Source organism: Sapajus apella, unplaced genomic scaffold (genome assembly GCF_009761245.1).
Source record: "Sapajus apella isolate SASKATOON/1434 unplaced genomic scaffold, GSC_monkey_1.0 scaffold1, whole genome shotgun sequence".
Taxonomy (NCBI): domain Eukaryota; kingdom Metazoa; phylum Chordata; class Mammalia; order Primates; family Cebidae; genus Sapajus; species Sapajus apella.
Genome location: NW_022436941.1, coordinates 49,465,452 through 49,483,491, shown reverse-complemented (window position 1 = coordinate 49,483,491; position 18,040 = coordinate 49,465,452). Strand labels below are relative to the sequence as shown.

The 18,040-nt window shown below is 36.3% G+C and overlaps 1 protein-coding gene across 5 annotated transcripts in view; it reads left to right on the top strand.

Moving 5' to 3' along the window:
• Window positions 1–18,040, top strand: part of ADGRV1 (adhesion G protein-coupled receptor V1) — a 565,868-nt gene that overhangs the window by 180,951 nt on the left and 366,877 nt on the right. For all 5 annotated transcript variants that reach the window (XM_032276299.1, XM_032276290.1, XM_032276319.1 and 2 more), the window contains 3 exons: window positions 1,875–2,054; window positions 4,911–5,075; window positions 16,954–17,071. In XM_032276299.1, coding sequence (XP_032132190.1) covers window positions 1,875–2,054; window positions 4,911–5,075; window positions 16,954–17,071 — 463 coding nt within the window. The remainder of the gene's footprint in view (window positions 1–1,874; window positions 2,055–4,910; window positions 5,076–16,953; window positions 17,072–18,040) is intronic.

The following is an 18,040-nucleotide window of genomic DNA, read 5'->3' as shown; positions in this document are numbered from 1 at the left end:
ACATTTTGTAGGCATCCACCAAATAAATGCACATTAGTGATTGCTAAATACGTTATACTCTAAATGTTTCTATGTTAAGTCAATCAGAAATATTATTAATTAAAATACAATTTATTAATGGGCATAGGAAGAGACTATGAAGATACAACAATCTTACCCTTTTTTGAACCCCCACCACAATCTTATTTAAAATAAACAGAAGTTACAAAATAGGTTAATAATTGACTTAGAAGTGCCTAACAACGTATAGAAAACTATCTGATAAACTGGACTATTCCTGTGGACTTTAGTTTCTTCCATCTTTTATTTTGTTTCTTAATGCCAGTAAATATAGGTATTTATTTAGAATTTGCACTAAGAGCATACACAATTTTTATTTAATATCTAAAATGTCATTTATAATTTAAAAATGACTAAAATAAGAGAAAATGAGCAAAATAGTTAAAACTTGAAAAACTAAAAAACAATATTCTAGATTTAGGCTAACCAGTCTTAAAAATTATATGACATTCTCCAAGAATTACAAATTTTATAAACTTGGCATTTTGTAATATGTAAGAATAAGATGTTTTCATGCAATTTTTTGTCAGTAAGTGAAAAAGGTATATGAACAACCATGAAAATGTTAGTAGCTTCAACCAGCACATCGGTAGCCTGATTTTGGCTACACAAATTACCAGCATATGTATCAACTTATTAGTTGCTCATGGGGGGCAGTAAATGCTGCTAAAACGTGAGCATACAGATCTAGATTTTCCTACACAGAAAAGCCTATTATTGTCATATTTTTGAAATCCTGAGCTTTTAAAACAGATTTAGAACTTGAAACATTTCCTACTAAAAAGAGGGAAATGCAAGTCAACGAGATTCTTATATTAAAAGCAGAAACAAATACTTTGGTTATTCACTGAAGCAGCCTTCCAACTTTAATGACATTATCAGCACCTTATCTGTACATTAAGTTCAAGTCCCATCATTAACCAGCATCCTTAAGATCATGCTTTTTCTTAAAGTTCACATCTTCTAGGGTAGGTACTTTGTATTCTACAGCACAGATTTGAGGTGGAGGCAATTTAACTAGCTTCTGTTTGAGCATTTGATTTTTTTCATGTTTCTACCTGTCTGAGTGTGATGCCCAGGACCTTTCTTTGTTGTTAAATTAAAGAGGTAGATTTAGGTAGAGACACTTCATTTTTCTGATAAATGTCTGTGTCAGAAACATTGGAATATTTTTGTGACCAACAGTGAAATTGCAAGCTGGATCAAATTTTATTTTTTATACGTTTATCAAAGCTTTTAACATAGACTCAGATAATTAAAATAAATCCTGATTATAAACATCCAGGAATATTAAATTTGGGTTTTCTTTCTGCCTTTCTTTTTGACTACATTGTGAGAACAATATTTGAAACCAATGGAGTTTATTTTGATTGTTGAAGACAATGATAATTTTTATGTCAATTTCATATCATGTAATATTAATACCAAGCATACTGAATTTTATGGTTGTGTACTGGTGTTAGAACCTGCATGATGTTAAAAAAAATTTATGAATAAGGATTTATTGTTTTTAACTGTAAATAGTACTATCGTATCACCTCAACAATTTTTTACCTTGAAAATAATAGACTAAATTTCTGACTTCTGAAATGCCATAAATATACACGACTTTTAAAGTATTATGAATGTAATAAGCAAAAAGACCTACTTTTTTGTACCATGTTTTAAAATTCAACTAAAAAATTAAAATATATATATATATATATATATATATAAGCAAAAACTGTTATTACATTGTTTCTTTCTTCATTTCCTCTTTTCTTCTCTCTTTTCTTTCTTCTCATTCTTCCTTCCTTCCTTTCTTGCTTTCATAGGTTACTTCAATGATAGAAATCACCATAATTGATGATGCTGAATTTGAACTCACAGAGACATTCAATATTTCCTTAATCAATGTTGCTGGAGGTGGCAGACTTGGTGATGATGTTGTGGCAACTGTTGTTATTCCACAAAATGATTCTCCGTTTGGAGTATTTGGATTTGAAGAAAAGACTGTAAGTTAAATAGACAGGCTACTTTTTCAAGTAATTTTGAGTAGAAACTATCTTTCATTTTTGTTTGGAAAGTATTACCCTACACATATGAGCCTCTTCTCAAGGATCTTTTGAGTGGGCTATTGAATTAGGGGCCAATCCTCCAGCCTATGCACACAGTTTGATAGTAATGTGAGCTCTTAATATCAGGAAATTACAAAGGGGAACAGATTCCTATTTATGGGTATAGTAGACCAAGATGTACTTTTCATCCATACCATCTATTCTCTGGGTGCCTTACTGCCAGAACACCATTCTTGTCATAGGCAGGATCCTGTCAGGGTCTGGGTGTTATGTCCCACAATGGGTTTACCTGGTGAGGGATTTATATTACCCAATGTTATGCTAGTCTGTTGTGACTTATATAGAACAAAACACCACAGTCACCCCCTGAGCTCATGTATTTCTCTATATTTCTCCTCTCTTACTTCTCATTGGCTGTTTACTTCCAAGATTTGAAAGAAGGAATCCAATAATTATTGATTCAGAGAGAGAGAGAGAAAGAAAGAACCTAATTAATCATGAAAAATAAGTATTTGTGCAGCCAGGTTTGGTACCTAGAACTAAATTATCACTGCGTCTTAAATATAAAACACTATAAATTCCATCATAATTATTATTACATAACTATGACATAACATTATGACCTTACCTTTCAAAATAAATTCCAAGGTGTGAACTAGCCATAAAAGTATATGAGGTAATCCCCATATACTCAGCAACTTTTCTGGTTCCACATGTCACCATTCCCTTCATTTAATAACTTATAGGTAGTCAGTAATTCACATAGATCACTTTTAATAAATAAACCAATTGCTGTGATGCCCACTGTCTACTTTCCTGTGGATGCAAGGCTAGACCGACAGCTTGCCTATCAGGGCTAGATTTCCTGAATACTCCAAAATTTAAATGTAACAAATAATTGCCTAATGATTTAGCTATTGAAATTTCAACTTTGTAAGAAAATGGGACCTATAAGAGGCACAGAACAAACTTTCACTGTGGCTCAATTAACTCTTCCTTGGGAAAAAAAAAAATTGGCAGCAGTATTTGTAAGGAGTGTTGGATTGACAAAAGAGTAACTGTGACTATCTCCCCAAGCAGCAGAAAATTACACATGAATATGTAATTTGTTAATAATTTATTAATAAATAATTTTATTAATAATAATAAAATTAATAATATTGTTACAGCTACAGATTTTCCATTTGTCTTAGAGTCTGAAGGTAAGACTTAGGTTACCCAATTCCTACTGTATTGTTGAACATGTAAAGCATGCATGCTTGAGCTTTAATTCATTAGGTGACAATGGCTATTATGATTGTTGGTGATAGTAGTAGCCACTTGTTGCTCCGCCCTTTGTGACTGCTTTCCTTGTGTATATTCTATCTTTCTTATAACAAAAGTTTTTTGATAGTATGGAGTTTATCTTTTAACAATAAGATGCACAATATTGTACACACAGTCAACATCCTGTTAGCATTATTTGGTGACACAGATTAGATTCACAGCTGAGGAACATTGAGAAAAGACTGTTAGCATAAATCCATCAAAATTAACAAGCTGTTCACAAGGGCAATGTGATAAGTATATCACAGCCCTGGGAATAGCAGAGACCCATTCATGGAAATCTACTTGTGAAACCTAATCTAAAACATTACATCTATGGAATCAAAGAAGACTTATATAATGGATTTTCTCCATTTTTTTCTTACTAAATATCTCTGGTCCCTGAGTAGTGGTATGATCAATGTGGAGTCAAAATAATCCTAATTCGTTTCCAGGCTCCTCATCTCCAAATATATGTGTATATCTGGCCCTCAGATTTCTATGAGTTTCTATGAAGCTTAAACAAGATCAGGTATATGTAAGAACTGACATACAATAGATGCTAGTTTCAGTTTTTTCCAAATCTGTGCTCTTGACATCATCACAAATCTCATGGGGAAAAAAAAAAAAACAAGATTGTATTGCATGTTAAGCTTCTATCCATCTTGAAAGTAGGAAGCGTTGTGTTATATTTTCTATTTATATGATAGATGGATGATATAGGTTCAATGAGGACTTTGCTTCACAGAGTCAACATATGTACTTCATTTAAACTAAATCTGTTAATAAGGACTTGTGTAAAAAACAAATAGTGCTGGTAAATTAGCGTATTGAATTTCCTTCTCTGTATCAGATTAATAAAACCACTTTTGAACTTTGACTCACTAAATAGGTACATTACAGATAATTCAGAGGACAATTTAGGTCTGTATTAAGTGTGGAGCTTGATTGTAGTAGCAAAGATCCCCCACAAATCTCAGTTTCTTCACATAGTAAGTGTTCATTTCTTCTTTATGCAGGAATCCTGCACCAGGGTGCCCAGTTGGCTGATGCTTATGGACACCTGTTATTCAACTGGTGACTCTCAAGGCACTAGATTCTGTTCTTCTTGGGGTTCTGTCCTCTACTAGATCCTGGGTGTCCTCTCAATTCACCTGCCAAATGGAAAAGGAGAGGATATGTGATCTTGTTGTAGAAGTTTATGCCGAGAGTATTAGCAGCATAAATCATTTCTGCCTCTATTCTCAGGGTCAGAATTCAGTTGCATGCTCTACCTAATTGCAAGAGAAGATAGGAAATGCCAACTAGTTGAGCATCTAAGAATAGAAAAGAAGTGGGGATTGGTAAAACATTTTTTTCTGCCATATGATCGTAACATGTAATATTCTAAATTTTAAAACTGTAGTCATTGTAAACAGAAAAAAGATTCTACTTGTTTATCTGCTCTTTTTTTTTGTTGTTTTGTCTTACTGAATTTTCTTCTTTCAGGTAATGATAGATGAATCCCTTTCATCTGATGACCCTGATTCATATGTGACATTGACGGTTGTCCGGTCCCCAGGAGGAAAAGGAACCGTCCGACTTCAGTGGACTATAGATGAGAAGGCTAAACATGACCTTAGTCCTTTGAATGGAACCCTTCATTTTGATGAGGTATAGTCAGCATTAGGACTTCTGTAATTTTTTTAAATTTGTCTTTGATTTTCTCTTTTTTAAAAATTGTAGATTGAGGGAGCACATGTGCTGGTTTATTACATAGGTATATTGCATCATGCTGGGGTTTGGGCTTCTAGTGAACCCAAAACCCAAATAGCGAATACAGTATGCAATAGATAGTTTTTCAACCCACACTCCACTCCCACCGCCCAACCTCAAGCAGTCCTCAGTGTCTGTTGTTTTCATCTTTATGTCCATGTGTATCCATTGTCTAGCTCCTACTTATAAGTGAGAACACATGGTATTTGGTTTCCTGTTTCTGCATTAATTCACTTAGGATAATGGCCCCTAATTGCATCCATGTTGCTTCAAAGGACATGATTTAATTATTTTATATGACTGTAGTATTTCATGGTGTATATCTACCATGTTTTCTTTATCCAGTTCACTGTTGATGGACACTTAAGTTGATTCCATACTTTCACTATTGTGAATAAATAGACTGATGTCTGGTGTTGAGTGGAGGCACCTGCCCTGGTGCAGGGTACGGGCAGGGAAGGATGGTGAGAAGAGATCATGTTGGAATGTGTTGTGTCTCTGAGTGGTCAGGGTGTGCACCAGCCTCTAGTCCTGAGCCGGCAGGAATGAAGTCTGCTTTCCTATCATGCTCGTGTTGCAGGACTCATTACTTTCAATTCATAAAGACTTTGTCCTTTGGTTCCTCAGTGCAGCTACAGGTCACAGTGGCACCCCTCTAAGAGCTGCTAACAAAACGGGCTCAGGGGAGGGTCTCTTCCCCAACTCCAGGGTGAGCAACTTCACGACTTGTCAGTCCTCCATTGCTGGGACACTGCTGCTCTGTGTAAGGAGTGGGAGTTGGGGCCTGTTCTGCCTGTAAGCCCAAGTGGCACTGGCTCACTTTTAGCAGAGATGGAGCCACTAAAAAAAGCTCAAACAAATGCTTTCTTTGTGTGCATGTGTTAACTCCCAGTGAGAAGAACCACAGCTGTGTCTGCAACAGTCTAGAGGGGGAGATGACCCCCTCTGTACAATTGTCCCTTAGCATTGGTGCTACCCTCTTCAGTGACTGGCCCTATGCTTGTGTCTCCTTTGTCTCAAGAGGGCTTTGGCAGGCTCTGCTCCCCCTCTTTTATGGGCAGCCCACACTGTGGGTTAGATCTCCAGAAGTCCTTGAGCTCCCTGGGACCCACCTGTCCCCCATGCTTCCAAACATCAGAGCTGGTTGTGGGGTGGTTTGCAGGAGATCTGGTGGTGCAGTGACTTGGGCAGAGAGGTCTCAGACAGGGCAGTGGCACTATGGGTATACAACCAGTATGGGACCCTACATCTCAGCTTGGGTCTGAGGGAAGCACAGGCATGCCTGCACAAGTTAACAACCTGGTTCTCTGTCCCTGGAAAGTTCTCAAATCACCACTGATAGTATAGTTATGGGTCATGAGCATGGTGGGGCTCCTCAAAAGCTTGGCAGTCAGGAGATTGTCAGAGGAATGAGGGGAGGAGAGAGGCACTCCCACCTACTCTTTTCATGGGGCTCCAAGCTCCTTGGAGGTCAGTTTCTGTGGACTCTTGCTGCTTCCATTTTCTACACACCAGCTTCTTCCCACGTGCCCTCTGACAGATCCTGACTCTCTTCCCTCAGTTTTCTGTTCAGAACTTGTCCTTTCACCGGTAACTCTGATCATCTTCCTGAGGAGAACTGGAGCCTGATGTCCCTAGACAGGCATCTGCTCAAGGCAGTGGTGCTGTGCTGTCGCTACTGAGGGGAATGGTGACTGAGTCACCCTGTGTGGCAAGACCTCAAGAGCTGTCTTTGATTTTCTTTTGCATAGTATTACTTGTGAATTCATGTGATGATATTTACTATGTCTGGAATTTTTTTGGAACTTCATATGCACGATGGAGGAAAAGTCGCACCACACACACACACACACACACACACACACACACACAGAAACTCTAGATATCTGAAATCAAATTATTTTTATTTTTTGAAAGTATTTGTTTAAAAGTTTTTATTGATACATAATTGGCATACATATTTTCAGAGTACATGTGATACAGAGTACATTTGATATGTTTATGTAATCAAATCAGAGTAATTGATATCCATCACCTATTCTGCAGCTGTTTTTTACCTATATTCTTTTTTTTTTTGGAAACAGGGTCTTGTTCTGTTACCCAGGCAGTAATGCAGTGATGCAATCATATAGTTCATGGCAGCTTTGACCTCCCTCCTCAAGCAATTTTTCCACCTTAGCCTCATGAGTAACTGGGACTACAGACATGTCCCACCATGCCCGGTTATTTTTTAATTTTTAATTTTTTTTATAGAGACAGTGTTTCTCTATGTTGCCTAGGCTGGTCTCGAACACCTGGGCTTACGCAGTCCTCCCAAAGTGCTGGCATTACAGGTACGAGCCACTGTGCCTGATCTATAGTCAAATTTTTAAATTCAGACTGTGCCCACATTTTACCATCAAAACAACCCTCTCTCACATTTTTTCTCTCCTAATTGAAGGCAAAGCCAGCCAACCAAGCTGGATGTCTGGGTGTCATCCCCAGCTGCACCCTTTCTGTAATTGTTACATGTATTTGATTACCAAGTCCAGTCAGGTTTCCCTTTAAGTGTGCTTTCTAACTATTCTGACTGTGCAGAACTTCTATACTGACTCAAAATACTGATTGCGTTACGTTAAGACAATGTCAAACTTACAAAAACTCCTAATTTTTAATATCCATTTACACTTTGAAAAAAAATTAAGGAAGTTTTTCAGCCAATCGAAAAACTGAAACGCAATAAGTAGTTTGAGAATGGCAAGCGTATTACAGTCCATCTGCATCTGCCTCAGCCTCCCACAGTGGTAATAAGCAAAGGTGTAAGGTCCTGTCTACTTTGAGGGAGAAACATAATCTCTTGGCCCATGAAGTTGGTTTCTGTAACTTGTGGGAATGACTCCCCTTTTCAGAGTTTTGTCGGACATTTACAGATCTATTTCTTTATGTCTTTATCAACATGAGCCTGAGAACTTTGGCTGGAGTATCAACCAACCCTCTGTAGGATGTGATTTTTCTAGTTGCCTGTGTTCACTCAGTTTCTTTTTCCTCTTTCCCATCTTTGGCCAGTTTTAATATTCAAAAGAAGTTGGGAAAGGCAGTATATGGGACCCCGTTAAGCTGAGCACAGAGTTTCATTATCAGTAATCTCAACCTAACCACAGGACGGTGATATTTACCAATCAAACTCCTAAGTCTTCTTCTGGAAGGGAAGATGGGGAGAATGAAGAGACAATCTGATTCTAAAATATACATGGAAATACAAAAATGCCAAGAATAGCCAGCAACTCACAAAGAAGAATATGAAGGGTGGCTCTACTTAACCAATGTGTAAAGTAATACACAGTCAAAGTAAATGAGACAGTGTGATATTTTCTCTGGGATAAACAAATAGGCCAAAGAGAAGAAAATGGTCCAGATTTGTCAGTCCTTTTACAGTTTTTGCTTTTTAGAATCATGTCTTGATTCTAAACAGCTTTCTTAATTTAATAACTAAACAGCTTTTTTAAATTAATAAAGATGAAACCAGAGGGCAATTAGTTAACAAAAATACCAAGAGAAACTGATTAATAAGTTAAAAAATATCTTACAAAATAAGAATTGACAGAAGGAAATAATTATTAAAAGAGAGAAAATATTGAAAATTGTAAGAGACTATAGAAATATAGGCTATATAAATATAGAGAAATTTTAAAAACCTATGTGAAATTGGCCCTAGCAGATGTAGAAAGTCTGAACATATGCGCTTTTGAAAATGGGTAGAGAATAAATATTAAAAACATTAAAAGCTTCAGTTTTCCAAAGGGATTCCACCAAATATGTTATATGGTCCATGTCTACTTTTATTTTTCAGTCTAGTGACTCTTCTTCAGAACCTTCAATAATAGGCAGCACAGAAACAAATAATTTTTTTCCCCTTCAGTTTTCCAAGATGTGATTAAGGAGTTCACTGGGGATGCTCTCTGGCAGTCTATCATGCACATGTTCTGCCATCATTCTTGAGGTGTGATTAGCTTGATGGCATTAAATCTTAAGCCAGGCCTTGCAGGTATATCATCCACTTATTTCTCAGATTCTGACACATGATAACTCAAGAAACATCTAGGTTGTGTGCCCTAGCCACGATCTAAAAACTTCTCCCCTGAGGAGCATTTAGAATTTAGAAATTAGTTTCAAATGTCTATAAAGATTTTCCTCAGTAATAAGGAGCAATACTTCCTAGTTACCAGATTCTTATTGCTAGATCCACTTCTTAAGTGATTAAAAAAATTTCTTGTTTTTAAGCATAAAATCTACTCCAAAATGGCAAATAGCCTGATCTTTTCCTCTAGCAAATAAGGTCGTCCATTTTTAGAGTACCGCATCAGGAGGGATGCGGTTGTCTCTAGATTACACTCTCTCTAGCTACTTGTTTGGTCATTGGCCTGGTACATTTCATATACAGCTGTGTAATGGCTCCATTGCTTTTGTATAGGTCTGAATATACACAAAGATCTACATCTCCCACAGGTTCTAGTTTGCTTTTGAGGATCTCTCTCATCAACTCTCATGTCTACTCATGGCTAGTGGTATCCACTCCATCAATAATGCCCAGGTGATCTCCGTTCTCACAAATCATTCTCATGGCAACTTAGTGCTCACATTGGCAATAGGGAAACTAGTCTATAGAAGCTATTATACCTATGGTACATCCCAGGTTGTACCAAGACTTACTGTATAATAGTTTCCTGGACTGTCTCAAAATGTAAGTGACTGTGGAGTCACCATTGCCAATCTTACAGGGAAATTCTCACAGTAATTTTGTTCAATCCTAACAGGGTGAAGTTCTTCTTTCCTATTTCTTTTTTTTTTTTTTTTTTTGAGACGGAGTTTTGCTCTTGTTGCCCAGGCTGCAATGCAATGGCACCACCTTGGCTCACCACAACCTCCACCTCCCGGGTTCAAGCGATTCTCCTGCCTCAGCCTCCTGAGTACCTGGGATTGCAGGCATCCATCACACGCCTGGCTAATTTTTGTATTTTTTAGTAGAGACAGGGTCTTACCATGTTGGTCAGGCTGGTCTCGAACTCCCAACCTTGGGTAATCCACCCACCTTGGCCGCCCAAAGTGCTGATATTACAGTGCTGGGATTTCCTATTTCTATTTTATGCAGGACAACTAAGCTCCATACTCTGTTTATAGAAACATACAACTCTCCAGAACTGATAATGGTCCATAGGTGATAAGTCAGGGGGATATTGCACTTTACCTTCCTTGAGGAGAAATTTGTGAGATAGAGATTGGTATCCAGAGGCTTTTTAGGACATGCTCGTGAGATCAACACCTGTGTAAGTGAAAGAAGCAGGATTGGGCATGAAAGCAAACCATGATGCCGTTGAAACTGACACTACAGTATACTACAATTTGAAGTGAGAATGACCCTTTATAGCTGTCTGAGTTAGAATGATGGTGAGTTTTATAATCCTGTGTTGAGCAGTCATTGAGTGTGGACCCCATGCCAGGAAGAGCATTTGACCATGTGGGAAGGGGTTGTCTTCTGATGAGGCAACTTGCAAAGGAGGCTGACAGATGAGAGAAGGGTAATGAGTCCTTTCCAGAAGGGGGATCTTATTGAACATCAGAGCATCCACCACAGAGATGTAGGGTATGGCCATGTTCAAGAGAAGTTTGTTCTGAAAGTCTCTTTCTCTCTTTCCCTTGGTCTTTTATGGATATACTTATTTTTCTACTGCCCACTTTGACTTTTTGCCTTCTACCCATTCCTGCTTCCTTCCCATCCTATCCACTGTTATTGATCCCAAGAATACTCCCTATTATGCCTTTCCTCTCTTGTCTTTCTCTTAGCAGAGCAACTTCTAGAAACTTTGTTAAGTTTCACTGTAGGCTGGTAAAAATAAAATGGTCCTTAGGGAGATAAAGAATAGAGGAAAGGAAATATACAGAGAACAACTATGTTAATACTTTGAGAGAGAATTGTGATGCATATCATTTTTATCTCTACTTTTTCCTCTGCATTATAAAACAACTCCAGTTTGTCCTATGCATCACTGATTAAATTTTCTGCAGTCTGAATTCTACATTTTATTGTTTCTCATGAACATTTTAGTTTGGCAATTACATTTTTTCTTTGAGATTTTTATTATTAAATTGTATTATTTTAATCTCTTCACTCAAGCTTTTATTTCTTCATAATTCTTCATTGTTATTTTTACAATATATGTATTTTTAAAAATTTTGTAAGGGCTTCTAGGAAAATATGTGCTTCCTGCCTGAAACCTCATTGGATATACTTAACGAAAAATCAATAATTCTGCTATGCAGTGCGTCACTCCCATTTCTTTTACTCTCTGCATATTATGAATTGGAAACTCAGAATCACCATAAAGAGGAAAGAGCTGATAACAGTGGGAACACTATAGTTCTGAGGTAGGTGGCAGCCAGTTCTTGGTTAGTGTAGTCTCTGTGGCTGGGAGTTCAGAGAAGTCAGGAAATGGGTCTTACTGCCTTTATTAATTTGTTCTCACACTGCTAATAAAGATGTACCCAAGACTAGGTGATTTATAAAGGAAAGGAGGTTTAATGGACTCAGTTTCACATGGCTGGGGAGGCCTCACAATTATGGCAGAAGGTGAAGGAAGAGCAAAGTCATGTCTTACATGGCAGCTGGCAAGAAAGCATGTGTAGGGGAACTGCCCTTTATAAAACCATCAGACCTTGTGAGACTTACTCATTATCACAAGAATAGCACTGCAAAAACCTGCCCCCATGATTCAATACCTCCCACCAGGTCCTTCCTACGACATGTGGGAATTATGGGAGCTACAATTCAAGATGAGATTTGGGTGGGGACACAGCCAAACTTTAACACCACTTCTGTGGTTCTCCTTGTTATTTAGGTTCATGGCATGGAAAGTGTATCCTCTAGTCTACTCCAAATTGATTCCTTCATTAGTGAAAATTGTACCTATATTTTAAACATTTAAAAATCTTTAGTTTCTTTCTTTCTGTCAGTCTTGCCCCTTTATGGTGTCTACATGCGCATTTGAAGAAGGCACAACTCACCCAACCAGTCTCTGCCAGTTAAACTCAGAAGTGTCTTTCCTCCATCTTTGTTTTAATTTGCTGTAAAAATATATGTGCTCATGGAGAAAAAAACAAGCCAAACCTCAGTCAGTACAGAAGGATGTAGAAAAATAAGTAAAATTCCCCTGATTCCTTCTGAATCTTGCATTTTACTTCCCAGAGGTAACCACTATTGACAGTTGCTTATATACTCTTCCAAAAATTTTCTATGCTTATCCAAACATATGTATCTTATTCTTACACAAATGGAATTTTACACTGCAATCTGTTCAGTAACTTGCTCTTTTTACTTTATAATCTATCTTAAACATTTATTTTTCCTACTGGCCAAAATCCATTGCATTAAAAAATTGGTTACATATTTTTCATTGCATAGATTCCCTTTAGTATTTGATACTATCAACATTTCTTCATGAGCACTGTTTCACTATGGTGTTTATAGTTATCTTACATTTTTTGTCTCTCTTTCTGGGATTCACATTTCTTGTTTAGTATGTAGTTCTGTGTAGTTCTCTTTTCCAAAAACGTTATATACTGTTGCAGACTTCTATCAACTATATTTCTATTATTTTCTTCTCCTTTACTATCTTTCCAGTCTTGGTTCTCTTGAGATATGGAAAGTAGCCACTGAAAAGTAAAAAGGATATAGATTTTATATCCAGCAAGATATTAATCCAAATCTTAACTCTACCATTTAATACCATGTGACTTTAGGAAAATTAGTTAATTTCCCTCATATTTGATTTGTTAGTTGCAAAATGGGGATAATAAGACAATCTAAACAAAGGCTTTGAGTATTGCATGAAATAATGTTTGTGAAAAAAGCTGGCCATCTTGCAGACATTTAGAAAGTGTTTTATACAATAACTGTAATTTAGAAACATTTTAATGAAATAGCAGGTTGCTACCTCAACTTAATATAGTGAATCATAGGATAAAAAAATCAAAGGCTTTAAATTTTTTAAAAATAGGAGAAATTTGTATTTCTGTTTTCCTGAGATAGCCTATATGTAGTGTCATTTCTCAAACTGTTGCTCTGCACTGCCATTCAGCAGAATAGAAATAATTGTTCTAAATTTTAAAGAAAGAAAGGGATTCCAGGTTCAAATAGATTTGGGAAAACCTGTTACCTATTTTTCATTGCATAGATTCCCCCTTGTATAAGAAAATAATACAAAATATAGTTGATAGAAGTCTGCAACAGTAAATAACTTTTTGGGAAAAGAGAACTACACAGAACTACATACTAAACAAGAAATGTGAATCCCAGAAAGAGACACAAAAAATGTAAGATAACTATAAACACCATAGTGAAACAATGCTCATGAAGAGAAAAGAGTTGAACTAAGTAGCTCTTTTTGTGTAGAATTATTTTTAGACACTTTAATATACTTAAGACCATTTTGAGTCTCTAATAGAAGAAATATTCTGAATTTATTCCCCTATGAAACTTACCCATCACCTTTTTATCTGAGAACATTTATTACTATCTTTTATAACCATTGTCTGGGATTTTCCATCTGTAATCACCCTTTTCCCCTTTTTCTGGTTGTAGATTTCTTTGAGAAATGAAGAGCATATGATATGAAATGCTGCCTTACGTATACAGTAGGTAAAGTGAAGGGCAATATAAACAAATATAGTTGATTCTCATGATTCACAGTAGCCAATCCTTATCATTCACAATCCCCCACTTGTGAATGTGGCTACTCACTAAGGTGTATTTGCAGCCTCCAAAGTCAATACTCCTGATGTTTTCACGGTCATTCAGGGACATAAGATTGTGGAGAATTTGATTCACCTGATTTACACATTCCCAGCTGAGGCTGAACAAGCCAACGACTTTTTGTTTCAGCTCTTATATTGTATACAAATGTTGTTTTTACAGTCCATTTATTGTTACTTTTCAATTTTCTTTTCGTGCTTTTCTGTTGCTGAATTAACTATTTAAATTTGCCCCCAAGTGTAGTGCTGAAATCTGGTGTTCCAAACACAAGAAGGCTGTGATGTACCTTAAGAAGAAAATATGTATGTTAGATAAACTTTATTCAGGTGTGAATCATGTGCTTATTAAACATGAGAAATGTATTAGAATGATTCTAAGTTTTTACCAATGTGCACATGTCTGCAAATGACCACTGAAGTGGCCAATATTGACTTTGGGGTTACAAAGTTGGGTGAGGAGACAAATGTGCAAATAAGGAATCCAAGAATAATGAAAACCAACCGCATATAAAATCAATGACACCTTGGAGAAATTACTGTACACATAAAGAAGTATGTAAAGATGTTTGTGGCAACATTATCTGTAATAGTAAATAGCCATTGTCAGATAAATCGTGCAAATAGTGTAAAGGCAAACAATGGAATCCCCACAGCAATGAAAATAGTACATTGAGGCTGGGTGTGGTGGCTCATGTCTGTAATCCCAGCATTTTGGGAGGCTGAGCCTGGTGGATCACCTGAGGTCAGGAGTTTGAGACCAGCCTGGCCAATATGGCAAAACCCCATCTCTACTAAAAACACAAAAATTAGCAAGGCATGGTGATGCACACCTGTAATCCCAGATACTCAGGAGACTGAGACAGTAGAGGCACTTGAACCCAGGAGGCAGAGGTTGCAGTGAGCTGAGATCACACCATTGCACTCCAGCCTTGGCAACAGAGTGGGACCCTGTCTCAAAAAAAGAAAAAAAATACATTGAACCTACATATGAAAACATGGATAACCTCAACAGTGCATATTGAAGGAAAAATTAAGAAGGAGACACAATGCATTTTAGAGTGACTAATGGGATAGGAAAAATTTTGAAAAGTGAGATCATAATGGGCTGATAAAGGGGACAAAAAGAATAAATGAAAATAAAAGATGATTTGTTGTCCAGTGGAAACAATGCTGTTGACAGGAGTAGGATCAATTCAAACTATGCACCTGAGATTCCAGAAAAAAAAAATAAGAAAAAATAAAATCATTAACATTCTTATGAGTTACAAGTAATGAGAAACAATGCATGATGGGAAAGAAGTATAAAATACCTAGGAATAGATTCAGCCAGAAACAAGTGAAGCTGATATAAAAACAAAATCTTAAAGGTGAAGGTAAAAGAAAACTGAAATGTGTATATAAAATACCAAATTCCTGGATAGAAAAACTACATTTTCTTATGAATTAGACCCTTTACTGCTACCTTTAGATATTTTTGTTAACTGGAAGGTGCCATTACTAATTTAACATCAGCAGATATACCATGAATTGGATGTTCAGTGATGGTGAACAACAGCTGGCATCTCAGGACCGTTGGTTGCCCCTGCAACTGTGGTCTAATGTCATTCACACTTTGTTTTCTCCTTTGAATGGAGCTGTTTCTTTTTATTTATTTATTTATTTATATTATATATATATATATATATATATATTTTTTTTTATTGCACTTTAGGTTCTGGGGTACATGTGCAAAACATGCAGCATTGTTGCATAGGTACAAACATGGCAATGTGGTTTGCTGCCTCCATCCCCTCATCACCTATATCTGGCATTTCTCCCCATGTTACCCCTCCCTACTGTCCTTCCTCTATTCCCCCACAACAGACCCCAGTGTGTGATGCTCCCCTCCCTGTGTCCATGTGTTCTCACTGTTCAACACTCACCTGTGAGTGAGAATATGCGGTGTTTGATTTTCTGTTCTTTTGTCAGTTTGCTGAGAATGATGGTTTCCAGATTCATCCATGTGCCTACAAAGGACATGAACTCATGGTTTTTTATATTGCATAATATTATTTTTATGCAGTTTTTTTCCATGGTGTATATATGCCACATTTTCCTTGTCCAGTCTATCATCGAGGGCATTTGGGTTGGTTCCAAGTCTTTGCTATTGTAAACAGTGCTGCAGTGAACATTCATGTGCATGTGTGTTTATAATAGAATGATTTATAATCCTTTGGATATATACCCAGTAATGGGATTGCTGGGTCAAATGGCATTCTATTTCTAGGTCCTTGAGGAATCGCCACACTGTCCTCCACAACTGTTGAACTAATTTACACTCCCACCAGCAGTGTAAAAGTGTTCTTATTTCTCCACATCCTCTCCAGCATCTGTTTTCTCCAGATTTTTTAATGATCGCCGTTCTAACTGCTATGAGATGGTATCTCAATGTGGTTTTGATTTGCATTTCTCTAATGACCAGTGATGATGAACATTTTTTCATATGTTTGTTGGCCTCATATATGTCTTCTTTTGAAAAGTGTTCATGTCATTCACCCACTTTTGGATGGGTTTGTTTTTTTCTTGTAAATCTGTTTTAGTTCTTTGTAGATTCTAGATATTAGCCCTTTGTCAGATGGGTAGATTGCAAAAATTTTTTCCCATGGAGCTGTTTCTTATAAATATTAGATTTATGACCTTTGTCTGTGTACATCATTGTGTGATCATTTAACTTTCTTTAAAGATTGTATTTTCAACAGTTACAGTTTTTCAGTAAGCTTAGGAGTTGTGTTAAATTCTTTTCCCATTTTCCCCATAAAGAACCTAAATGGAATTTGTAGTCAGAACTGATTTTTGTGGAGTAATTTTCCCTAGGTACAACTCATAATTCTAGTGACAAAAAGGACATCCTTGAAAAATGATTATGAACATAAACATTATTCTGCTAATGACAAGATTTAAACTTTGAGTTTTGTCGATCTGGAAAATGCACTGTTTCTGTCATTGGATGTAGACTGAATCCCAGAAGACCATTGTGTTGCACACACTTCAAGACACAGTGTTGGAGGAGGACAGGCATTTCACCATTCAGCTGATATCAATTGATGAGGTAGAAATATCTCCAGTAAAAGGTAAGAGAAATTCACATTTTTGGAAATAAAAAAAGCAGATTCTCAGAAAAAATGTAATAAAATAACCCATACTTACAAATATAGGCAGTGTTAGGTTTTATAATTCGTAAAACATAAAGATACCATTGGTCAAATATTTCATACTGCTTAGCTGTGTAATTGTTTTAAAAATGAAGATGTTCATTGTAGCAGTGTTTATGAAATGTAAAGTAAAGCATGTCAGCTTCCTAAATGATCCAACAGTATGAGACTAGTTAAATGTGTCAGAATACTATGCAGTATTCTGTATAGTAACATAACAAAGTAACATAACAGGAAAAACTCTTAATTACATTAAAAATTAAAAACATAATTTGATGGATAATTGTTATGTTAACAAAACAGATTTTGCAACAACATTCTAAATGTAATCTATTTTGTTATGTTCATGTCTTACATGACTTTGGAATTATTTAATTGAAATGTTAATAGTGTTTTTGATTACCTATATTTTCTAAACATATTTACAATTACACATTACTTTTGTAATAAAACATTATTTTTAAATGGGTCATATTATGTTTAGCATTATAGCCTATGTACATCTATTTTCATCTGAAAGTAGTTATTTAGATATTTTGATATTTCAGCAACAGGCATTTTAATTCTCCTTTGCCTACAGTTGATATAATGATTTGTTTCTTGGATCCATAGAGAAAAGATTAATGATTTTAAAATGGCTTTATTGTTCTATAAACAATAATAACCAACCGTAAAATCTGGTTCAGAAACTTTAGCACGAAAACTTGGTGATTGTTACATTTCTTTTTTTGCCATCAAGAACTCCATCCTATGCAAGGGTCTGTGGCTAAAAGCAGATTCCATGGCCTAGGAAATTTTCTGAATTGTAGAGTATCTATCACTGTATGTACTTAGGGTAGTTATTCTTTCTGCATTTTTGTTTAGGACATTTTCCAACAAGACTGTCAG